General features: G+C 42.1%; 1 protein-coding gene across 1 annotated transcript in view; it reads right to left on the reverse strand.

The window, feature by feature from the left end:
* PGM5 (phosphoglucomutase 5) overlaps positions 1-18,428 on the reverse strand; it is a 78,259-nt gene extending 59,831 nt beyond the window's left edge. The window contains exons 1-6 of the mRNA XM_075020008.1: positions 18,064-18,428; positions 9,674-9,836; positions 7,009-7,155; positions 3,799-3,924; positions 1,093-1,283; positions 55-209 (exon numbers count right to left, since the gene is read on the reverse strand). Coding sequence (XP_074876109.1) covers positions 55-209; positions 1,093-1,283; positions 3,799-3,924; positions 7,009-7,155; positions 9,674-9,836; positions 18,064-18,324 — 1,043 coding nt within the window. The 5' untranslated portion in view covers positions 18,325-18,428. The remainder of the gene's footprint in view (positions 1-54; positions 210-1,092; positions 1,284-3,798; positions 3,925-7,008; positions 7,156-9,673; positions 9,837-18,063) is intronic.
* Between the last annotated feature and the right edge of the window lie 3,492 nt (positions 18,429-21,920).

Genomic DNA, 21,920 nt, shown 5'->3' on the forward strand with positions numbered 1-21,920 from the left:
AGAGAGATAACTAATGTAATGACTAAGGTGATACAAATAAATGTTTCATCTTACTTGTCCAGGGCTGTGCTGGTAGGCATGCTTCTGCCAAATCCTCGGACACCCATCTGACAAAAGTATGGAATGCAAGACAGATTGGCAGCAATTATAGCCAATGAATCTGACGCATTAACAAAGAAACCATTTTGGCCAAGGATCATGTAGCGGTCCTGGAGAAGAAAAGAAATTCAAAAAAGCACCTTGAATTCCATGTTTTGGGGAGTGGCAATTTCTTTTATTAGATCCACTATAGGTAGGGAAAAAAAGAAGACGCTTTGGCTTACTCGCATCCCTCTTTGGGCAGAATAATTTATTGGCATCACCCTGGCAGGTTTATATTCTCATTATCACAACATTGCTCCCTCCAGCCTTGCAAATCAAAGCTCCAGATAAGTCCCTAGCTTCAGCCTCCTACATGACACTTCAGTAAGTCTGTTCCTGCCAGGGAATGCTTGGGTGGGAGAATCTTTCTGGCAATGACACACACTATACGGGGAGTAGGAGGGTGTTTTGTGTTTACTGACAACAGAAAACAGCTTCTGTTCTTCAGAACCTTTTCATCTTTCTCCCACCCTGTCAGGACAGAAAGTGTTCTGTAATACTTTGCTGTTTATAATGCTGATAATATGACATAGAAAAATTAAAACAGAGATTGTGATTCAGTGCTTTATTTAGCCAAAATTCCCTCAATTTATGATGCTAACCAAAACAGACTTAACTTAGCTACTACTTATGGTGACAAGTCTGTATCATCTATATATGCTGTCTCCTCCTAAGCAGGGAATAAAACTGTTGTGCCAGTACAAGATAAAACCAGCCTAATATTTAAAGAGTTCTCATTCTGCATTCAAATCCTGCTTGATTTCCAGTCATCTGCAGAGACAAATTACAACATATGTGTCTGATTTATGGGTTGCAAATGCTATCATCTGTACCTGAAAGTAATATCACTTTCAGCTTCAAGGGCTTACTGAAAAGCAAATATACATGTCCCATATCTGACGGCAGACAAAACAACTATGGTGAAACCTCCAGACAGGTCAAAATACTTACTCCATCAGCATCAAAAGCAGCTCCAAATCCATATTCACCACCTCTCATAGCCTCCAGCAAGGCAGTTGCATACGTTAAATTGGGATCAGGAGGCTGTCCACCAAAATCCTCCAGAGGAATACAGTTTATGGCAGAATTTGCAGGAGCTCCCAATTCGTCACACAGGATTCTTCTCACGTAAGGTCCCATAACTGCAAAAACAGATATCTGCCATGCAATCACAAAAGCATATGCTTGATATTCAAATTTTTCACAGCACCATGAGACTTGATATAAAACATACTTTCAGCAATTCTATAGATCTGTCCTAGCAACAAAAAACAAACTATTATTTCACAAATGAGTATGTGATTGTCCCCCCCGTAAATAATCAATTGGCAATTCATCATTAAAAATTGATTCCCTATTAGTGGAAGTGAAAAAGTAATCACTGAATAGTGAAAGATGCAAGTTTTATTTACCCATTATTAAGTAAAGAAATTATACACATGGGGGGGGGGGTGGTTCACTAGAATAAAAATAAGATGCTATTCTATGTATCCTGGAATGCAAACAACAGTTTAACACATAATAGCAAGGAAAGTAAACAGGAGGGGAATACAAATGGGAAATAACCTCAACATTCCAATTCGCGTTAAAATTACAACAGGTTTGTCCACCAAAGAATTTTACCACATTTTAGTTACTACTATGTAGATAATAAATAAAAACCTTCTCAAAACTATTTCCAAAATAACTTCTTTATTTTCTTAAAGATATGGTCAACTAAGACCCCAGCTTATGCTATTATATATAATAATTATTATATGCATTCATTGGCTGAACAGACACTAACAACTGACTGAGCTTTCTGCATCCCTGAGGCAGGTATGAACAGGTCACTTACAGATAAAAAATTCATGAGTGATTGCTCACTCTCTCATGCTCTCTTCTCCTACTTTACTCCCAAATCTTGCAAACTGGAGCAATTGTAATCCAAGGTAAAACTATGTGAGAAGCTTGTGTTCATGAAAATTTAGATGCTAATTCTGTAAAATATACAGCAAACAATGATTCAGGCTCTTATCAAGAGTAGAGTCCTGATAAATTACTCTTTTCTATGCTGATGTTGAACTATCAATGTCTACAGACATAAAAGCATATTCTAGAGGTGCAGAGAGAAAGCAAACTTTGGAAGACAGTTTGTGCTCATACACATGTTGTCCTCTCTAAAGTTCAGTATATTGTGGCTGATGACTCACTTTAGGCTAATGCATCTCATGCAGAAAGTCTTCTGATCTGATGCCTCCCAGAGAAGGACAAATCCCAACTATCTTTGGTAGATTGCTCCAGTGGTTATTCACTGTTACCCATAAGCATGTGAGCTACATGTCAGTTTGAATTTGTCTGGCCTCAACTTCTTACTATTGATTCTTTTTGGTATTTTGGGGAATAGAAGACTGAGAAATAATTCTTCTGTAGAAAAAAAACCAAAACAACTTTCTCTTGTATAAACAAATATATACACTTGTATACACTTACTGTACATGTACCATGTATTATAGTATCACTATTTCTCCACCAAGATACAAAGTCATAAAGCCAATTCTCCATCACCTTGTAAATAAAGTAAACAAACTCGGTCTTATAAAATTTTTGTGATGCATCAGTTTTTCTAACCTTGAGCCAGACTATGCATCTTTTTGACCACATGTAAGATTTTTCAATACTCAGTTATAGATCTGGACATCAGAGCTCTCCAAACTATTTGAGTAACATTCTCTCCAGTATTGTACATAACAGGATGCAGTGCCATCCTCATTGCTCCCTCTGCATTGTTCAAGGACATCATCTGCCCTTTTGCCATACCTTGGCAAAACTGGGTGTTCACACTGACTGTAAGCCCACTATGATCTTTTGAACAGTGACTATCATGCTGTACTAGAGAAAATGCTTCACAAATGTTTTGTAAGTGTATCCAGCTCCCTTTATCAGTCTGGTTTTGTAATCCTGTTAAAGAATGAAACCTGGTTTGTTTGATAGAATTTGACTTCCATATGATAATGTTGAACAGCATCACTTACATTCCTACCCTTGAAGTCATTATCTGTAGATCTCTTTATTTATTTTTTCATGATGTAGCCTAAGATAAATCTCATAAATATCTATGTTTCCTCAAGTGACATAGGTCATAATTTTTTCATATTTGCACAAAATTGGTCCCCTTGCTGTCTTCTGTGACATCTTCTTTCATATTGCCCCCAGTACACTGAAATTTTTTAATAGTTAATGTTAGTGAGACAGAGGTCTCAGCAAACTCTTTAAGGATTCTTGGGTGCAATTTATTGAGACTTAACTAATTTTACACCGTTTAGAATTAAATCTTAGTAGATACTGCCTTGTAACCTGCTTGGTTACAGCACCCTGCAACATACTTCGTCACCCTCTCATGGCAAGATTACCTCATCCTGCTTGCTTCCAAATGCAGAAAGAGAACATTTATTGGACACATGTGCCTTCATTTCTTTAACAAGAAAGATAAACCTCTTTACCTAATAAGGGACCTAACCCATTGTTAAGACTGCCTTTGTTACTAGTATAATGTTCAAATCCTTTCTTATTACCCTTAACTTTACTAAAAAGTCTGACTTATATACGCTGTACCTTTATTGGGAAAGTATTGCAGTGTACCTACAATTTTGTCCTGATAGCAACTTAAGTTTGTACCTCCATTCATGGCATCAATCCTTATTTTAATCTGGTTGGGTCCGGTCAGCAAATTTCTGATCGCATTGAAGTCAAAGATACTTCGAAGGAGATTGAGGTAGATATCCACAGAATCCACAATTTCCACTAGAAAAATTAGGTAGAAAAAAACCATTACAGTTCACATATGGGAAAATATTTCTTCCAGTTCACTTCCACCAGCCATGCACCTCAACTAAAATCAAAGCGTGCAACCTCTGCGTAATATGGATTTGCTCTGAAGCCCATAGGGACAAAGTCAAACACTTCCACTGATTTCACTGTGGCTACCATCAAGCTTTAAGCCTTGCAAAAGTAACAGTTTTGCCTGGTAAAGAACTACAGAGATAAGGTAAGCTGACAGTTCCTATTTCACTGAAAAAAATCATGAGAGTACATTATATCAAAGTAAACTATTTATCATTCACTAAATCACTAAACAACTTTTCAAGCTAAACAGGTTTATTCTCAGAGGATGGAAGATGTACATGCCAAGTTTCTATTCTTCTATCTTACAGCAGTATCCACCTGCATCATCCCATCAGGAGAGACATACAGCCTATTCTTCTAGGTTTTGGCACCTAGAATATCTGTCTCCAGTTTGTCGTCAATCTACTACTATACTTTTTCATTCTATATCTCACTGATTTAGGAAAGTTAAGCTCAGATACAACATCTGTTTTTTGCTAAGGTCTCACTAATCTGAATTCTAAATTCATAGAAACAGAGTGCTACAATTTTCCTAGTTCTTTTGGATGTAAAACATTGAACTAAAATGAATTAATGAAAGTAAGTCTGTCAAAATGAAAGCAGTTACCAAACAACTGTCAAAAGTGATGCTTCTCAGTCATATTGGAACGTATTACTTTTCCTGATTAAATTAAAAAGCATATGTTATACAAATGTCTTTTTATCTGGTTAAATAAGTATCTTGAAATATTTTAGTTACAAGTGAAATTATTACTTGGAATATCAGGTAGTTTTCCTCAGAAACACTGATCTCACCCTAATGCTCTTCTTTAGGATAACATGAAAATGACACAGACATTTTTTGAGCCTAAGAAAAACACTTAGAATAGATTGCAACAATACACTTGAATGGAGAAACAAAAAAAAAAAGGCTCTCAAGGCTGAAAAACAACCTGTAAAAGCTATTTGAAAATGAGTTAATTCTATGGTATATGTTGAAAGTCTCAAGGATTCACTGGAATTACATTACTGCATATCTTCTATGCCCTACGAGCGATGTTTAAGTAGGCTCTAAGCTTTACACATATGAACAAATGCCTCAATTTCAGTGGATCTGCTCACACATGTTAAGATAAACTGCATGTAGGATTAAAGTCTAAAAATTATTTTAGCTCCTGCCAAACCCAACTGATTTACTCTCAGTTGCTTCAACACCTCTGTACCCTTGATTCACAGGAGTTAGTTCATACAACTGAAAGAGTGGAAGTTTTAAATACATCAGATAGTATCTTAAAATACTTTTAAAATTATTTTCATTCTTTCTGCACTTTCATTCTGCATTTAGACCTGTGTAAACTATACTTTTTCATGCTCTTGTAAGCTAATTACATTGCTTCTTCAGTAGAGATCCCTGGCAGCTCTACTGTCCCAGGATGAGGGATTCTGGGAAGAGATGATTGGGAAACAATTTTTCCTTAGAAAAACATTCAGACAAATTGCAATTATTTTAAATCTATTTTTATACTACCTGTAGCGGGGAGAGGGGGAGAGGTGTCTCATTTTCATTTAGAAAAACACAATTTGGAGAGATTAAAAAGTTGAAAAAGCAAAACTTAAAACTGTGGCAATCATATGATTCCAGAGTGGTGCTGGAGCTGAATTTTATTTGCTTTTTGTTTGCCTAAAAAGCCGAACATGTTCTTTGCAATCAAACAATTCGTAATTTAAGATTTTTTTTCATCAAAAACTTTATCAAGCTGTTTTTTGTCTCAAAATATAATGTTTCAGTGGCTTTAAACTGGCTTTTATTCTAGGACATCAGGAATGAGGAAGAGTTCTTGAGGCCACACAGAGTTTTACAGTATTTGAAATATTGTCTGGACCCCTTCCTTTGCTTTTGACTCCTTCAGGACAAAATGGCTGTGTTAGCTCATTTTAAATGAAGTATAGGCATAAAAGTGTTCACATACTTAAAATTAAAACATATGCTTAAGCACTCCCTTTACATTTGGAGTGACTGGATGGCCAGTGCCTTATACATCCCACAACTTTTCAGAAAGTGTGAGCAAAGAATGAATAAACCAAGAGTCTCACAAACTCTTTTGTCAATTAGACTTCCATAAGCAAACCGTTCCTAGTCCTAAAATGTTTGTGTTTGGTGTTTAACTACTAGCAAGCCTAAGCACATATATTTGGTAAAGGTATTTGGCTAAATGATGAGGCCTCATGCACTTGAAGTCTGTAACTCAGCTTCCTTAAGTGCAAAACAAACACGACACTTACCTATACTGCTGTCCTAGTTTCAGCTGGGATAGAGTTAACTGTCTTCCTAGTAGCTGGTACCGTGCTATGTTTTGAGTTCAGTATGTGAAGAATGTTGATAACACTGATGTTTTCAGTTGTTGCTAAGTAGTGTTTAGACTAAAGTCAAGGATTTTTCAGCTTCTCATGCCCAGCCAGCAGGAAAGCTGGAGGGACACAAGAAGTTGGCACAGGACACAGCCAGGGCACCTGACCCAAACTGGGTATCCCATACCATGGGACGTCACATATAGTATAGGAACTGGGAAGTGGGGCAGGGAATCGCCGCTCAGGGACTAACTGGGCATCAATCGGTGGGTGGTGAGCAATTGCCCTGCACATCATTTGTACATTCCTATCCTTTCATTATTGCTGTTGTCATCTTATTAGTGTTATCATTATCATTATTAGTTTCTTCTTTTCTGTTCTATTAAACCGTTCTTATCTTAACCCACAAGTTTTACTTCTTTTTCCCGATTTTCTCTCCCATCCCACTGGATGGGGGGGGAGTGAGTGAGCGGCTGCGTGGTGCTTAGTTGCTGCTGGGGTTAAACCACGACAACTGCCTAATATTTTGAGAACTTGTAATAAGGCATTTTGAAAAATTAAAGTTTTGTTTAAATAATTACCCTTCATCATTTTGCAGCAATTCTAACATTTAGAACCAATGGAAGTAGCATGCATAAAAGCACACATTAATACCTCGGAAAGGTTTGAATTTGTTCTCCAGATCAAATTCTTGTCTTCCTAGGCGTGACAAATCAACTTTGAGATCAGGACAAATGGCATACTCTTCCAAGGTTTTGCTGATTTGATAGATTTTATCTGAAACTATATCTGGAGCAGGTCCTATAAGAAAAAAGAATGTGGGTCATTTTTTTTAATGAAGGTTCCCTACTTAAAAAGTGAGTGCTATAGCAAACATTTTCTGAATATCTTGTGAGTTATTAAGGAATAAACCCAAACAAAAAACTATAGCAAATAAGGTCTTTTCTTTCAGTGTAACACAGGTTTAAAACATTTTTTGAAAATACTTAACATGGAAATACAGTGCGTTACTTGCAACGTTTTGATTCACATAGAGTATTTAAATCAATCATTATCCATGGCAGGGGGGATGAGGGAACCAAAAAACCCATAGCCATCTTTCTTTGTTGTTATTGCCCAAAGACTGCCATTTTTTTACTCTACATGCAATCTCAACATACATATTAAAGGAAAACTTGTCCTTCAGCAGCAGTTTCTGGTGTTTCATAGGGCTTTCTGCAAATGCACACTGGTGAAGGTAAGATAGCTTTGTGTTTCACATTATTTCATTAGACATAGTTATCATTTTAAAAAGTCTTACCAGTTTGACAGTAGTGTTCTCTTGCAGTTTTGCTCTAACGGCTTAATGAAATGTGACTTTGTTAGAATTCAAAATACCTTAACTGCTTAACAAGCAATTATGACCTGGAACAGTTATGTCATTCAGAAACAGAAATCACATCTCACTTGTGCATTACTTTTATTGCCAAATCCTGAAGATTGGCTCTATTTTTAAAGACTTGCTGTCAATCAAATAAAAGTTGCAGGCTTGATGCAACAATTACCAGATGAGCTATCCTACATGCAGTGCAAGAGTTGAGTCTGAGTTACAATGAAAGTCCTTTCTGGCTTATCTGACTCTTCATTGCTTATATTAAAGCCACACTTCCACTCCGAAAAATTACTTCCTTTATTCTCTTTTATGTGCTCTCTCTCCTAATCCAAAGCCTCTGTCTTTTCAGTGCTTACTTCCCACTCCTCTAGCAATGCTGCTATACTCAGTGCAGCTTTGCCACATAAATTGGTGTGTTCCATCTCAGATGCAATGTACCAGATGGTCTAAGGCAATACAGGAAGTAACAGTCACTTAACTCTTCATTTGACTTAGAAAATTACTTCTTACTCATCTAATCCAAACCCATCCAAGGGGTGAGGACAGGTTTCATTAGCTCCAGATCATCCTTGATAAATGGATGTATTGTCTACTGATATTTCCAGCTAAGGAGATCCCACAGTGTCTCTCTGCATTCTCTCCTACAGCTACAGAAACAAACCGCTTCTGCCTGACCCAGATCTGCAAAATAGACTGAGCGAGAATGCAGAGCAACAATAGCTCTCCCCAGAAGCTTGTCGTGGTGCCTAACCATCCTCTTCGTTCAAAAGCCTTGCCTAATACTTAACCCCCATTTTCACAGCTGCAACTTAAACCAACTACTTTTCATTATCTCCCTGCTGATTATCATAAATAATTGAACCTCATGGCCTGTGCTTGAGAAGTGCTTCATATTTAAAGCTTAACAGCCTGTTTGAATTTTCTTTAAAAAGGCAAAGCACACTAAAAAGAATGCCCCACCAACTGTTACCCATCTACCAAAGAGATTTTAGGTGTATGTGGTGTTTTAAAGTTTACAGAGTGCTAATGCATGTAATGGTTTGGTTCTGGTATGTTTGTGCTGTGACCCTGGCTTTCTCACTGTCTGACCTTACACAGTCCCTTTAATCTCTCCAGGATTCAAGTCTATTCTGTTTATAAAATCACACTGGTTTAACCATGCACATTTTTCAATCAAACAAGGGACAAGGGCTCAAGGTCTCCCACCTTCAAAATGGGGGAGCAAACATTATTTTAAAAGCAATTCAGTTTTTTCAGATGGAAAGCCCTCTACATGCGTGAGGTACACAAGGTGTCAGCAATTGTCACCATGATGTTTTATAGGTGTACACAAATCTATAACATAAAACATATATCATGTAAAACATACCTACATGTGTTAGCTTGCCAATTTTGAAAAACAAGACATCAGCTATATACACGACCTCTATTATTCAACAGTGGAATTGCAGTAGTTAAAATGGTACAACCCTCTCCCTGGGTAAGGGCAGTTATTTCCTGGGTAAACATGAGAAGTGCTTTCTTCCATACAAGACAACGAGTTATACTGCTTACAGCACTTCTGAAATTACACGCTTTAAATAAATGCCAAGACAAGCAACACAGAAATATGAGCAAAACAGAGCTCCCTCACAGGCATCTTTATAAAAGGATCAGAACTGTTACAATGATCTGGCAGACTACATACAATGCTATAAAAATGAGATAGTAAACCTTTTGTTTATAGGAATCTTACAGCTACCACAAGGACTTCAGTGAACAGTTAATGCTTACTGTATGAACCCATGTAAACAAATACACTGCTATTACTGAAAAAAAAAGAGATATGCATATACTCCTCATAGTTTTAACAGAATAAATGAAAAACACATAAAGTAAGCTAGTTACCCTTGCCAGCATATTTTCATCATATCGAGATGCAATGTTGTGTTATTAAAAAAAACCTACCTCCATTGGCAACCTCAAACTTGACTCCAAACTCTCCTCCAGGTCCCCCAGGACTGTGGCTAGCTGTTAGAATAATTCCACCAGCTGCTTTGATCTTTCGGATGATACATGAAACAGCAGGTGTGGATAAAATACCATTCTGTCCAATAACCAATCTGCCGATCTAGGTGGAAAAGGAAGTCAGAGTACTCTGAATGGTACTAAACTTTTGAAAATTAATAAATAAACACACACACATACAGGCATACATGTATAGGATAGAAATTATGAAGTCCTAGTATGGAACCTATTCCTTTGTAGAGAAATACATGTACATGAGTTGGTTGCATGCTGATCTGGAACGCTGACAAAAAAATATTGTATCCTGGCACATTTAACACCAGTGGCCTGTGTATTGATAGTAGAGCAAAAGCACAGCCATGGCAGTGATTTGCAAAGCTCCCCAGCATAGCACTGGGCTATGATCCTGCTATCAAACCTTTCCACGTATCCCCACGAACCAGCAAATCCCCTCAAATTATCAATACAGTTTACGGCCAACTGTGTGGCTGTAGTTTGCAGGGTTGGGGCTTTAACCAGCAAAAAAGAGAACAGCAAGCAAATTGCCTTTCACAGAGCAGTCTTTCAGTGCAATCACCAGTATCACTACATAGTAGGACTTGCAGACTCTACAGGTCTCATCTCTATTCCTAAAACACCCTTGGATGTCCTGCCCTATAGAAAGTACTGCTCCTCCTCCAGCCATCTGTGACTCCTGGGCTATTCCAGACGAAGAGGGTGTGTTTCCCACGGCACAGCTGAGCAGGGGAAGTTACCACCATTCTTAAAGTAAAAAAAGCTTTCAGGTGGTGTTATGAAACACTGGTTCAATGTGTTTAGTATTATGTGCAGTCCCACTGCAAGGTTCCAATTTCAAAACCTTGCCTTCATCCCTACACAGATACTACAGCTTCAACATAAATAATCTAGGATAATAATCTACAACATAAATAATCTAGGAGCCAACCAGAAATGTATTTACAAAGAAATATGAAAGAGTTCCAGTTCCTGGGAAACAGGCAGATACAAAAAAAGGAGGGGAGAAGGGGAGGTTTGTGTCACAGATGAGAACTGAAGCAGCTGCATATGGAGCTTAAAAGGATATTGCCAAAGTTTGGGGGGGTTTAATATCCTTACTTAAAATAAAACAAACAAACAAACAAATAAAAAACCCCACCACTATTGAGTAGTAGTTTGGGAAGTAGAGGGGTGGGGATGGAGGGAGGGAGGGAGAGGCAGAACACTGAATTCTTCCCACTCCCTATCTAAAAGCAGAGTGGGAGTTCAGCCTCAAGTTTCCTCTCTAGTTTTGAGGGAGATTTGACAGCTCTACTGTCTGTGTGGCAAAGCAACAGCACAAGAGGTGTCACAACATGCCACCCTTCTATAAAGGACTGTTCCTTCATATACAGATTACCTTCTTCTGGGTCCAGCACTTGTGTGAGGCCCCTAATGGTTATTTAGAATTGGGGTTCCAAATAATTTCAGAAAAGCAAAGGATTAATAAATTATTTATTTAGCCTGTTTTTTGAACCAATTTAATTAAAAAAAAAAATACTCTACATTGAAATGATCAAGTTCTTAAGCAAGTACAAGTTCTTTTTTGCTAGCCTGCACAAAGCACAAACTACAGTTAACCATTTCTCTTTCACTGAAAATTACAACATCTGCTTTCAAATTTAAAAAAACGTGCAGAACAACACATTCTATTAACTGGGATTTCTACCTCAAGATCTGATGATAGGATGATTGTTTGTATACCTGGTTCTCTTTTCACAGTTCCTGCAGGCAATTTTGAAGCCTATGGATTGTTGCTAGAAAACAGGAAAGCTATCAAAATTATAAGTACAGTTCATAGAAAAACTTCAAAGGTTCATTTTACTTTCTATTGTTACTATTGGGAGAATTTGTTTCACCGTCTTTTTTTTTTCCAAGGTTGGAACAATTCTGAAGGAAATGAAAAAAGAAAAAGTTAAGATACAAAAAATTTTGGTTTCTGATTTTTCTACTATAATGAAAATGTTTTCCAGGGAAAACAAGTATCCTTTCCAGGAGGAAATGCAAATCAGTAGAATCCACATTTTCTGTTTCAACAGATTATTTTAAAGCAGTGCTTCCACTGAAATGGTCAGTTTGGTGAGGGTGGAGTGTATACACAGTTAACACATATACTATACAGCTGAACCTCATTTCTGCTCACTTCACTGGTACTGAACAATTTTATTTCCTATTTAAGCCTAACAATACAGTTTCATTAACCTATGACTGAATGATTAAGAGCAATACCATCTTCCTTATTATAGAACCTAATGCAGACTACAACATAAATACCTTTGATTATTCGTAGAACAAAACATACCAGTGAATACAGTTTTCCTTGAAGAATGTATTAAATGTTATGCTTGTGCACTGTGACAGCATTTACTTGCAAGACTCTGTATCACCTTCTGACTTTACGCCCCTCCTGCCTTTCCACTCTTGCTTCTCCTTGAAGGTAAAACTAAGCGGTAATTTACAGCACGTGTATTTGTAAAGCTCTCAGTTTATCATAATTTACAGACCTTAGGAGCAACAATGAAGGTGTATTTCCTCCAATCCTAGCTCCAAGCCAAGTGAAGCAGCTGATTAAATGTTATTTCACTGATTACAGAACAAAACTGGTATCTCTCTTACTGATCAGACTTCTTCACATTTATATAATGTTCTTCCCATCTTTTAAAACTCTTTTAAATCTCCAAATGCTACATTTACATTTTATTTATTCAACTGTTTTGAATACTAAACTACTTCCAAACTAATTTCTATACAACCCTTCTTGTTACCACAGAAATGCAATTCCTACATTGGGGAACAAGGAAGACTCTTTCTTTTTTTTTTTTAAAGTAGAAGCATGTCCAGTGGTTGTGGCTGACAACTGACAGACACACTTTTACCCCAGAAAATGCATACGGTAAAACTCCATCCACCAGGAGAGGCACTTAAATCACTAGGACCTCTAGCACATGCTTTGACACACTTTTAGAATCAAGCTCAAGAAAGAAAACTTTCCATTAGCCACATATTTTACTGTTTTATTTAAACCAGTGCCATGTAAATAATTTGAAAGAGAAATAGAGATTTTTTTTTAAATTGTTCTCAATTTGAGTGTGTCCTTTTATGGCTTCTTTTCAGTCCATGGAGCAGCTTTTGGACAACACGCCATGTCTTGCAAGACTGTTGTATTTATGCTGTCATTTAATCACTATTGCCAATTGTAGTGAAGCATTAGAAAAACAGAAAACATTGGGAAATAGACTCTAACAAACTTTTTCCAGTCTATACAACAATCTACCCATGTACCTTTATTATGGAAAGAAAAGCATGGTGAAAATAAATACTGAAAATGTTTGTTTTGAATATTGTCTCTCCCTTTTTTAAACTATGAAGCATGTAGAAAGCTAGAGCAATGACTCAATCTTCCAAATACAGCTGTCAGAAATGGGTGCCAGCTCTGAAAACAATATTGTGTATGGGTAAGCAAAAGGAAGATGACAGGAATTATATTTTGCAAAATGCTTGAAAACAACACCACTGAATCTATCTCGAGGTACACTCAAGTATAAATGCATTTATACTTGTATACAGGCTTATCATGAGCACATGTTCTTTGTACTTCTAAATCTAAACTTCTGAGGTTTAGATTTTTGCCTTCATGCAAACGAAAACTGTTTTTTTAAAGTAAGTAGAATACTTAGTTTATTCAGAATGCATAAATTACCTGGCGCTCTCTATTCACCATACTTTCATTTTTTTCCTGTTCAGCAGATGTTGCACAAACCAGTTTTCCCATTTTTCTGGATGTCCAATATTAATATGAACAGGAGTAATTTGCTTTGCCTTCAGCATTTGTCACAAGGCTATTATCTCTATACTACTTAGAAATACTATTTATTATACTAATTTCTATACTATAGAAATACTGCAATATTTAGTATTCTCAATTAAGGATGTTGAAAGTGAAATTACATGAATGATACACAGATATTTTATTTGCAGTGCCTACTGCAAAGAGCTTCACCTTATGTGAAGGTCTTCAGTGCTTTTACAAAACTCCCTGAGGACAATGCAGACCTTAGAAGTGTACGCATGCTACCCATCTTCCTCTGCTCTCTTCATTTCAGTGGCAAGAACACACAACCCCGTCCCTCTCTTGGCCCAGAAGCTGTTCATTTTGTCGCTGAACCAAATACTAAACTGATATTTAATTAATTTTAAGTAATGAACACTCAGATTCACAGAATTCTCGCAAGCTGGGCTAAAACAGTAACCAAATAATTTCCATGCACTGACTCACAATTAAAGTTCCAGTAATATACCTCTGAAAATCTTGGACAGTTTCATAGCATGGGAAGATTATCTTTGGAATTCAAAAACTTGCATGGCTACAAGATCACAGGCATGTAATGTCTCTTCTAATACTGTGCCCCTACGCCACGTTCTATTTTGTCAATCTGCTTTTAGCAGCAACAGCAGAAACAAAGACCATGATCCTCAGCAAACTCTTACAGCTGAAAGAACAGTCATCCTAACAAGTACCTTACAAGAACATTTTTATGCAATATTACCATTTGCAGCTGTGCATTTTCAGACGATTCAGTTGATTATCATGGAGTCACTTAATGCTTTTTTTAATTATTTTTCCCAGTAATCTCTCACATGCCTCAGTCAATTAAACTTGAAAGAACATGAAGCAAGCAGATTATATCCTGGACAGCACAGGGCTGTGCCTTCCTATCTTGTACTATAGTACCATAAAGATGACTGAGCGCCACACTCAACATTCAAGCAAATATATCAATCATACAGGTCCAGGGAGGGATGGCAAGATTTGCATGGAAGACCATGGAAAATAAAACCACCATGGTATTATAAAGAAGACAATTGGAAAACTCTCTGCCATCTCCAGCTTCTACAGCACTAGTAGCAATACTCTTGTGATGTCTCTAGGATGTTGCTATGACTTTCCATATTCAGAGCATGATCACCAGCTTCTGATCTGCCACTGATTCTCACACATGCCAGCTTCTCATTTAAACCTATCCTAAATTTTGCATCAGAAATGAGACAGTGCATCCACTCGATAGGTCTGATGGAATACTTGCATTTAATCTGTAGTGGAACTGTATTATAAACGGTGGAGCCTTTTACCTAAGTTCTTCCGCACATTAAGGTACAAGGACACTGCTACTGACAGGACGCAGGTGAAAAAGGAAATACAGCCTCAGACACTCTCCTAACATCCCACTTCCCAAAACTCCTTGTTGCAGCCCGGAATGGTACGGGACCCGTCCAGCTTTCCGCACACAGCCCCACCTTCTCACGGCACGCAGTCCCTTACCCAAACGTGTCTGCTACAGCCCCAGCTGTGTGACCCACCGAAGGGTGACCCTGGTTAGCCACCTTCGGCTCTGAACAGAAAGATCTGGTGGAGCGTGTGCTGATTACAGTTGCACAGCATGCACCAGCCCGGGGCTGTTGCCACCGGTGGAAGCCTACGCAGGCTACGGCTGCAGAGTGTGTACCTGCAACCCCAAGCTGGAGGGCATGAGCCAGAGGGACTGAGGATGAGAAGGCGGCAGGGCAAGCACTGGCAGCTGACCGGGCAGGGGGCCTCATCTCATTCCTTCTGCTGGGGCCTATGCCAACTGTGCTAGGCTGTTAAGGCAGGGGGAATGCGGGGTGAGTCACCAAATTAGAACAAGGGGAACCTAGCAACTCTAAAGGGCAATGCATTTACAGTTGATAATAGAAAATCCCTTTTATTTTTGTACTCAGCAGGCACAATTAACCATAACACTCGCTACGTGTCTTCCAGGAAGGAGATTCAAGTTCAGTTTATCAGCACTACGTGGCTATCCCTCTCCTGGCACCCTGGGGTGGCTCAAGGTTTTGAATGCAACTTCAAGGCTTCCACACATTTCATCCGATCCTGCCTACACCAGCTCACTTCTTTCCGTGTGATACTGGCTACATGCCTTCTAATGACATTAACCTTATCCAAAGGGAGAGATCTTTGGCCTCAGGAGTATTCCCTTCCTCTCCCCCTACTTACACAGCGCAGCACTAAACAATGCCTCCAGGGCGGTTTAGGTATTTTCCCAGCAGATATATTTTAACAGCCAAAAAATAAAACATACAAACAGTACTCACTAAGTAAATGTGAGGCTTATGCACTTACAGCATGCTTGAGAGAAACAGGGGTGAGAGTGAGCAGGGCAAGGATGGTGGTGAGGGGATGGAGCATAGCACATGGAAATGGGAAGCCTTTTCAGTATCAGTAGCACCCCAACAGCTGGCCTGCTGAATTTGTGAGGACTGTGTCATTAGTAAGAGCATCATGCTTGAATTCAGATATTTGTGGGAACTGTGAGCAGAAAAGCTCGGGTTTTGGCTTCAGAAAACACTAGGGAGAAACTTGCAGTAACTTAAGAAAGGGGAAGCACTACTACAGCAAGGTGCCAGAAACACATCAAACTGGAAATATCCTGAGGTCGAAAAGACCTGATCTTCAGGGGAAACAGAGCAAAACGGGGAATGTGACAGAAGCAGAGGGAAGGAGGCAAGCTGACAGGAAAAATTAGTCAGCAAGGAGTCCTGAATACAGCATAACCTGGCTGACAAGCCCCTGGTCTTCTAAACCCCAAAGTTCTTGTCTTCCTCAGCACCTTGGTCCTTGTGGTCACCCTGTGGCTGCAAATCTGTAGCTCCTACCAGTGTGCAAGGGCAGGCAAGGACCTCAGCCTCGGCAGGGCAGCTCTTGCTGCAGGGATCTTGCTAAAGCTGTTGCTGTGCTTTGTCCCACCTGGTCAACAGGTACAATTCCAGCGGTGAGGCTTTCTCCACGGAGCTACGTGGGGGAAGGGGGTAGAGAGCAGCACTACTCCAGGTCCCATCCTACCTTCCTCACAACCTTCCTCGCAACGCCCCACACACCAGTCCGCTCCCGCTGCTCTGTGCTCGCTCCCAGCACACTCCCTCCCCGCCACTGCGGACAAAACACCACGGTGCTGCCCTCGCCAGCGGCCCCCCCGACAGCCCTCCTCACCCCCCTGGCCACATAAGCCCTGGCCTCTACCAAGCCCCTGCGTGAACAGTAAGATTGCAAAAGCTAGCCAGTATGTAACATGGCCAGCGTCTCCGAAATCTCAGGTATCACTCAGCATCTTCTTGATGGTATCAGTGTGGTGACAACATGCCTTAGAAATAAATTTAAAATACTCATTATTTATACCAGGCTGGCTAATCCATATAGCTTGTATGGGACAATAAAACAGCAGGGAAAATTCAGACATGTACAGAGATTTGTTTTAAAGTTGAAAGATCTCCTGGTTATAAAACAGGACTGCATTTAAAGAACGGAGCTTTTGAAAAGAGTTAAGAAAAAGTAAATTCACTACAAAAAAAAACCCTATAAAATTATGTCACTTCTGCCAGATCCAGAGAATCAATTTAGCCATCATAACGAGAGACAGCAGCTTCATCTCTGCATTGAAGCAGAAACTTCAAGCCCACATTAGCTGGTACTTCCAGCTTTCTGTTCATACACACCAACACATGAATGTGCACATATCTATCAGAAGACATCGGTTTCCTATTTTCAACACTGCACAACACAAGCTGAAACCCATCTGATCACAGAGGTATTTGCCACTGTGGTCTTCTTGCATTTCGTAATTTGTTTGCAAGTGAGCAATGGAGAACGATTATTTTCTTAGGATACAGCGAAATTGCTGAATTCCTCTTGCTTCAGTAACACCATTTTCCTTGAATATTTTCAAAAGATCCTGGGCAGCAGATACGTGTCTGACACCCCCGTTTCCCACACGCTTATTTTTAATTCTGCTACATTTTCTCCTGCAGAGTCAACTTTGCTCCTCAGCTCCCATTCCTGCCCCCATCTAAAATAAGGTGCGAAGCAGCACGGCATGGCCAGCAGCAGTCTCCCGAGGTTATTATCACGACCGCCTCCGTTATACATAGATAAAGCCAGCCACACCGAAGCCTAGCGGTACGGCATAAAGGACGTCCGAGCCGGCACCGGGCTGACCCGGGCATCGCAGGCGCAGACCACCGACACACGGCCGGAAGCGAAGCTCGTCTTACTTTGACCGGCGCATCCAGCGCTACCCGGGGGGGACCTCGCTGCGAGGAGGCGAAGGGGGACGCCCGCCTCAGGCGGGCCGGGGGCGGCTGAGGGGGCCCGGTTAGCGGCGCTGAGCGGCTGAGGGGGCCCGGCTAGCGGCGCTGAGCGGGAAGGCCACCCCGAGGGCACGGCGTGAGGGCACGGCGGCGAGGGCGAGGGGGCCGCTTACCCCGTTGGCCGCGGCCATCTGGACGACGATCTCGATGGCCGTCTTGCTGAAGTACCTGCCGTCGCTGCCCACCACCATGGTGCAGCCCTGGCGGTCGCGGAGGTCGACGGAGGAGAGGAGGCTCTGCACGAAGTTGGGCAGGTAGTTGCGCCGGCTCTCGAAGAGCCCGGTGGGCCGCCGCAGCCCCCCGCCGCCCGTCGGCCGCTGGTCCTCGTAGGGCGCCGTCTGCACCGTCAGCACCGGGATGGGGGTCCTCTCCATGGCGGCGCCCCGCTGCCGCCCGCCTGTGGCTCGGCTGGGGAGCGGCGGCCCCTCACGCAGGCTGCCTGGCCGGCGCCGGGGAGCAGAGAGGCGTTCCCCGGCCGCGGGGCCGGGCTCCCTCACGGCCGGCCCCCCCGCGGGGCCGGAGGCGGGCTCGCTCAGCCCTCGGCGGCCCGCCGGCGGGAGCCCGGCGCCGCGGGGGAGCCGGGGCGGGCGCGGGGGGCGCGCCGCCCCTTCCCCCCCGCCCGGCGGCGCCCCCCCGCCTCCCCGCCGGCGCCTGGGCGCCCGCAGGGACGCCCGGGGCTCGCCGGTCCGCTGCCATCAGCATGCGGCGGCCCCGGCCAAAAATAACCCTGGAAAGCGAAGCCGAGGATCGCGGCCTGCTGCCAGGGATGTAACCGGAGGCAGGGGGCAGAGGGCGAGCCGGCGCGGCACACTTGCTCGGGGGGATCACGCTCTGTCAGCGCCGGGGCCGTGCCCGCCGACCCTCCCGCCCGGCCTCGGGGGGCCGCGCACGGCCGCCGGGCGGCGTGGGGAGCAGCCGGCCGTCTGTCCCCTCCGGCAGCACGGCCCGGCAGCCAGGCGCAGCAGAGGGCCGGTCCGCAGGCTGGGGTAGGGATAGCGGGAGGTGGTACCGCTCCCGTTCTGCAGGCGAGAAAACGGAAGAACGAGCGCTTAAAGAATGAACAAGTTCTTTCACTACCGAACCTCCAGCGAGGGGAATCGACCTTTTTTTCTTTTACTATAGTGCTCTGAAGGAAGTTTTCTGTGTAGTGAGCAAGCTTGCAGAGGGGGGTTCGCTTCGTTTTTTTCACGGCAGGAGCCGAGTACTACAGGAGGGGTCTGGTCTGACTGTACGATAACAGATCGTGCCGGTTTCTGCCCGGGCTTACCCGCTGTAAGGCCGAGCAACCCTCTGAAAGTGTCTTACCCTTTGAAAAACTGCAAGGTATTTCATACAGATGTGGTGAGGCTGAGTTCATTGACGTATGTGTGCATTCTGCTTAAATTAAATGCAGAGGTGGCAGCACTGGCAATCGTGAAGATGCCTGACATTTCCCAGTATAAAGGCTGTGTTTACAGATGCCTATGACTGTCATACATCAGCTGAAATTTTCCATCCAAATGCTCGTTTTGCACGGGCCCACACTACAGTGCCTTGCCAGGACAGTTCTGTTGGCTGGAGAGTTGGAAAAAATAGTCGTGTAACCTAGATGTCATTCTTGTGCTTAAGAAACCCCTGGTGTAGACCTGCGCCTGAGCAGACAAAAATCATTTTGTAAGGCATTCTTCAGGTCTTTGCGAAGGAGCCTGCTGCTCATAAACTGCCCAGAAGCACGATGGAGTGTCACGGCTCAACAAGACAACACGTTAGCTGCCTGGCAGCAGGTGGCCAGGCAAACGGGGGGTAAAATACTTTTGTCTGTTACATAGACTAGGAGACAGTGAGTGCCACCTGATGAATGGTAACCAGAGGAACTCAGCTGTGGCTTTGAGCCCTGTCTCTACAGACTCTTTAGTGGTTCATAGCAGATAGAGTATGAGAGTTTAAGATATGATTGTTTGCTACTCATCCATCCCTTTGGCAGTGACCACTGCCTTCACAGTGGAACACTATACATGCTGCGGTGGGCAAGGCCCAGCAGTTTAATTTGAATAAACTAATCCACTAAAACAGATACAGGAATTCTAGCTCTGGTGAAGGAACACCTATATACTGAACCATATACTCTGGCAGAGGGCCTGAGCAGATACAGGGAAGCAGTAGTCTCTCTTTTGTTAGACCTCCTAGTCTGTAGTCACATTTATGGCTTCCTGTACTGATTCAGAATGCATTTCAAATAGCAGAAGGAAAAATTCTGCAGTACGGCAATGCCTAATGTAAACAAGGCACAGCTATAGATGAGTTTATTACACCTTAAGTAATGTTGGGCACTGCCATTAACGAAACCACGACATATAGTCTGCATCAGTGAAAGCTGAAATGGAATCAGATAACTGGTATCTACCACAGCAAGTATCCAACAAGGAAACAGCAACAAAGGTCAAAAGCAAAGCATTAGAAAGACTGGATGAGAAGTTCCAAATGCCAAATAACAGAAAACATATGACCAAAGGAAGAAGCAAAGTAATGGTCTTCGAAATAGAGAATCGACTGTATTTTTCATATGGGTAGGGGGAATGTGTTCAGCATTTGGAAGAAAGTATACCAGTTTGAATCAGTTTTAAAAACTCTGTTCCAGAATGTACATTTAAGAGGGACAATCAGTGACAATGTTCCAGAAGCATTTGTCTTCACCCGTATCATTTACATAAATAGTGCTGAAGAACAACAAAAAAGTGTGTTTTGCAGTCTTTTCAAGCATCACCTTGACAATGGCTCTACCAGGAGTGTAATGGGTTGTAAAGAACACTGTAAATTTTTTAGTTCAAACTCAGGCTCTGCTTGAGATAAGTCCAAGCAAAAGTTTATGTGACCCTTCTTTTACTGTGATTCCTGTAATACTTTGCAAAACTCAGGTTCCTAAAGTCATGCTATTTCATGAGAAGCTCAGGTTTTGTTTAAAAAAAAAATAAAATTACCAGCCTTCACTGTGGCAGTGCAAAGCATGAAAAAGTTAATGTAGAGAGCCTGAAGATTCTAGTACAAAAGCTGAAGAAAAGGAACAATTTTTTACTTTTTTTAAGAAGTGCTTCAATTTTCTATGGATTACATTATATTGGTACATTTATACATGGAGAAGTGCTTCAAATTCTCTTTTAGAGCAACAAAAGTCTGTGCTGGGTTGACCCTGGCAGGATGTCAGGTGCCCACCAAAGCCGCTCTGTCACTCCTCTCCTCAGCTGGACAGGGGAGAGAAAATATAACAAAAGGCTCGTGGGTCAAGATAAGGACAGGGAGGGGATCATTCAGCAATTACTGTCACAGGCAAAACAGACTCAACTTAGGGAAGAAAATTTATTGCCAATCAAACCAGTGTAGGGTAATGAGAAATAAAACCAAATCTTAAAAACACCTTCCCCACACCCCTCCCTTCTTCCTGGGCTCAACTTTACTCCCGATTTTCTCTACCTCCTCCCCGCCAGTGGCACAGGGGGACAGGGAATGGGGGTTGCGGTCAGTTCATCACACATTGTCTCTGCTGCTCCTTCCTTCTCGTGCTCGTCCCCTGCTCCAGTATGGGGTCCCTCCCAAGGGAGACAGTTCTCCACAAACTTCTCCAGCATGAGTCCTTCCCACAGGCTGCAGTCCTTCAGGCACAGACTGCTCCAGTGTGGGCTCTCCACGGGGTCACAGGCTGCTTTGGACATACACCTGCTCTGGTGTGGGGTCCTCCCCGGGCTGCAGGTGGATATCTGCTCCACCGTGGACCTCCATGGGCTGCAGGGGGACAGCCTGCCTCACCATGGGCTTCCCCACGGGCTGCAGGAGAATCTCTGCTCCGGCAGCTGGAGCATCTCCTCCCCCTCCTTCTTCACTGACCTGGGTGTCTGCAGGGCTGTTTCTCTCACATATTCTTGGTCCTCTCTCCCAGCTGCAGCTGTGCAGTGGTTTTTTTCCCCTTCTTAAATATGTGATCCCAGAGGTGCCACAA

This window comes from Buteo buteo, chromosome Z, assembly GCF_964188355.1.
Source record: "Buteo buteo chromosome Z, bButBut1.hap1.1, whole genome shotgun sequence".
Taxonomy (NCBI): Eukaryota; Metazoa; Chordata; class Aves; order Accipitriformes; family Accipitridae; genus Buteo; species Buteo buteo.